This window comes from Haliotis rubra, unplaced genomic scaffold, assembly GCF_003918875.1.
Source record: "Haliotis rubra isolate DU_JTF1 unplaced genomic scaffold, ASM391887v1 Scf1025, whole genome shotgun sequence".
In the NCBI taxonomy this organism is placed as follows: domain Eukaryota; kingdom Metazoa; phylum Mollusca; class Gastropoda; order Lepetellida; family Haliotidae; genus Haliotis; species Haliotis rubra.
Window position 1 is genome coordinate 9,859 of NW_025764921.1, and position 2,836 is coordinate 12,694.

The window sequence follows — 2,836 nt, forward strand, 5'->3', positions numbered from 1 at the left end:
AAATATGATTCTAAATACATTCTGTATGTATGATATTTGTGAAAAGAAACACTTAATAGATGCAATGATTCATGAAATTGATTATATTGTAGAAAAATGACACCTGCATTTAATGAATAAATAACTTACTAAATATACAAGATGCTTATAGCTCTTAGGTAAAAAAGACTTTCCACTTTTATATCCATTGTTACATATGTCATGTATATTTGTTTTGGGAAAATATTTTATGACAAGACACTGCACAATGTAAGTTCCAACTTCTCTTTGATAATGACATATGTTCAAATTTCATGTTTCTTTTAAGGGACAGAGATATACTGTCAATAGAAAATTAAATTTTTGTTTTGATTTTATTTCAGAGCACACAAGCGCACAAGATCTGTTGTAGAAAGGGGGATTGGTCAGCTAAAGGAAGGTTTCATGTTTTGCATAGTGAAGTGAGGGTATGCCCAGAGAAAGCATGTAGGATAATCATTGCTTGTGCCATACTGCACAACCTATGCAAGCAGAGGAATCTTTATATACCTCCTGATGAAGACACTGATGATGAGGGCGATGAGGATGGGGACAGTGATGATGGTGAAGATAGTGTTGATGGTAGCCTTCCTCCACACCAAACTTCCACCGTTGATGGACAGCGATACAGACAGCACTTCACAAATGTTCATTTTCAGAGTATGTAGCAACATTTATTTAGAAAATGCATGAAAATCAGTACAAACATAATTTTTAAGGAGTAACTTCAATATCTCTACTATAACCATGTTACCCCTGTAGTAATTCAAACAATTTTGATATTGGAAAGCATGTACAGACATAGTTCTTTGCATTTACTTATCAGATTGATCTGTCTTCATCTTTTCCAATTTAAGCATTAATAATTCTTTCTGAAGCTGAAGCACATCAATCTGCAACAATGTTTTTTCCTGGAAAGTTCTTTGTCACTGATGTGCCCGTTCATTGTGCAGGGTAGAACTTGAGTGGAGAATGCTGCAGTAGCTGCACAGCTGGGCTGGGGTGAGGCTAGCACATCCAGGGGGAAGCAGGCTTCAGCTTCAACGACAGCAGCTTCCTGACTTCTGAAAAGAAATATTTAACTGTATTGCATGACAAATCTTTGAGAAGAGTTTTCTGTAAATTCAGAATGTCCTTGCATGATTTCAATGTAAACTCTAAGCGTAAATATAACAATTTGAATCCAAGTGAAATTTTATGTGTAAAATGTAATAGCAACCACGTCGAAGATGAATATCATGTGTTATTTGTGTGCAAGAACTATGGAGACCTCATGGAAATAAATATCTTCCAAACTTATGTACAGGGTATAAGGATCAACATTTTATGATAAATCTTTTAAATTCTAAGAATGAAGATGTTATTACCTCTGTAGTTCGTTTTTCTGAAAAATGTGTTTATATAATATATATTTAATACATGATAAGTATGTACATTTTGAAAATGTGTAACTGTACTATGTGTCATTTGGCCTAAATTACTGAATAAACTGTCTGTCTGTGAAAAGAAATATTTTAAATGAATGTTTGAATGTAAAATTTAAAGTGAATATTAAAAAAGTATTGTAAACCAAAAGGAAAAATTGTTAACCTGTTTGATATGTCCATGACCTGTAAAAGGGTTGAATCGAAGCTCCCCTCAATTCCACTCATGCTGACATTGGATTGGCCAAGAACATCATAAACTGCTTCAGAAACAGCACTCGGCTTGTTTGGACCAGGCCCTCCACCTGCAAACATTTCAAAATTTTGAATGCTTATGTACTTTTGATGCATTTAATAACCGATATCAAATAAAAGAAATAAAAAAATTATTAATTATTTTGCATAGATCAGTCTTTTGTTAGGTGTAGAAAACATGTGAAATGTGATCATTCTTCTAAACACTGGTTCTATACTAGTGGCTCATGTCTATTGTATCATGGTTCATATTACTCAATTATGTAGCTATCGTGTTTGAATTTACAAGATAGTGTATAATAAAACAAACTCTGAAAATAATTACAATTAATATGTTTTATTAAAATATTTTTACATTTATTTATGTTCTAGGAATATGCCCCTGTAGATTATGTTGTATAAATGAGAACACATCTCTCACGTAGAAATACAACATACATGTATGTACAAGTATCAAGCAATGTTTTTCAGTTCATACACTGGCCCATATATCAGTATAACTAACCTTATTTTAAAAACTTGTATTTAAACAAAATAGCTCTTTAATTCTCATATATATCTACAAGTGTGTGTTCACATGTACTATATATCTGTATCTAACTCTAACTTTGTGTATACTTGAAATAATTGAGGCTTGTATAGTGTGCATAAAAATTTGAAATTGAATAATATTATCATTTTCCAAGATATCTGTGATCAAAAGACTTAGAAATGTAATTACTTACCAGTGCCACTGAGCTGTCTCTTGAAAGCAGATATTTCTTGCCTTGACTTGGACTGGATGTTGTACCATCTTTTTCTCGAGTCATCGTTTGACCTAACAACGTTAGGAAATGCAGCATTGATATTGGCTGCCACCTCCCCCCATGCCTCCTTCTTCATTCTTGATGTTACTCCCGGTCCAAACTTGCCCTTGATGATTGACTTCCGCTCATCAACAAGTCGGACCAACAGCAATGACTGGTCAGATGTCCAATTTGGCTTGCGTTTCATCGAAACAATGTGTGAAGAATCCATCGCGCGAAGTTTTGATAGATGTCAGATTCACGTCTGCTTGTTTACATCATGTGACAGTCACGTGGTATAAAGTTTCGCCTCCAAACCGGAAGAGTGCTTTAAATTCTAAATATAGCACAGGG

At 33.9% G+C, this 2,836-nt stretch overlaps 1 protein-coding gene across 2 annotated transcripts; it reads right to left on the bottom strand.

Annotated features, from left to right (window-relative positions):
- Positions 1-972: 972 nt before the first annotated feature.
- LOC124271402 lies at positions 973-2,836 on the bottom strand. 2 transcript variants are annotated; one of them, XR_006897033.1, is made up of 2 exons: positions 1,609-1,712; positions 973-1,082 (listed from the first exon to the last, which is right to left on the bottom strand). XR_006897033.1 is itself a non-coding variant. In XM_046706553.1 (2 exons), exons 1-2 carry the CDS (start codon positions 2,712-2,714, stop codon positions 1,027-1,029), a joined length of 348 nt encoding a protein of 115 aa, XP_046562509.1. In that variant the 5' UTR covers positions 2,715-2,836; the 3' UTR covers positions 995-1,026. The 2 variants fall into 2 exon arrangements, 1 of the variants encoding a protein (XP_046562509.1); XM_046706553.1 differs by lacking the exon at positions 1,609-1,712 and adding an exon at positions 2,423-2,836 and having other exon boundaries at positions 995-1,082.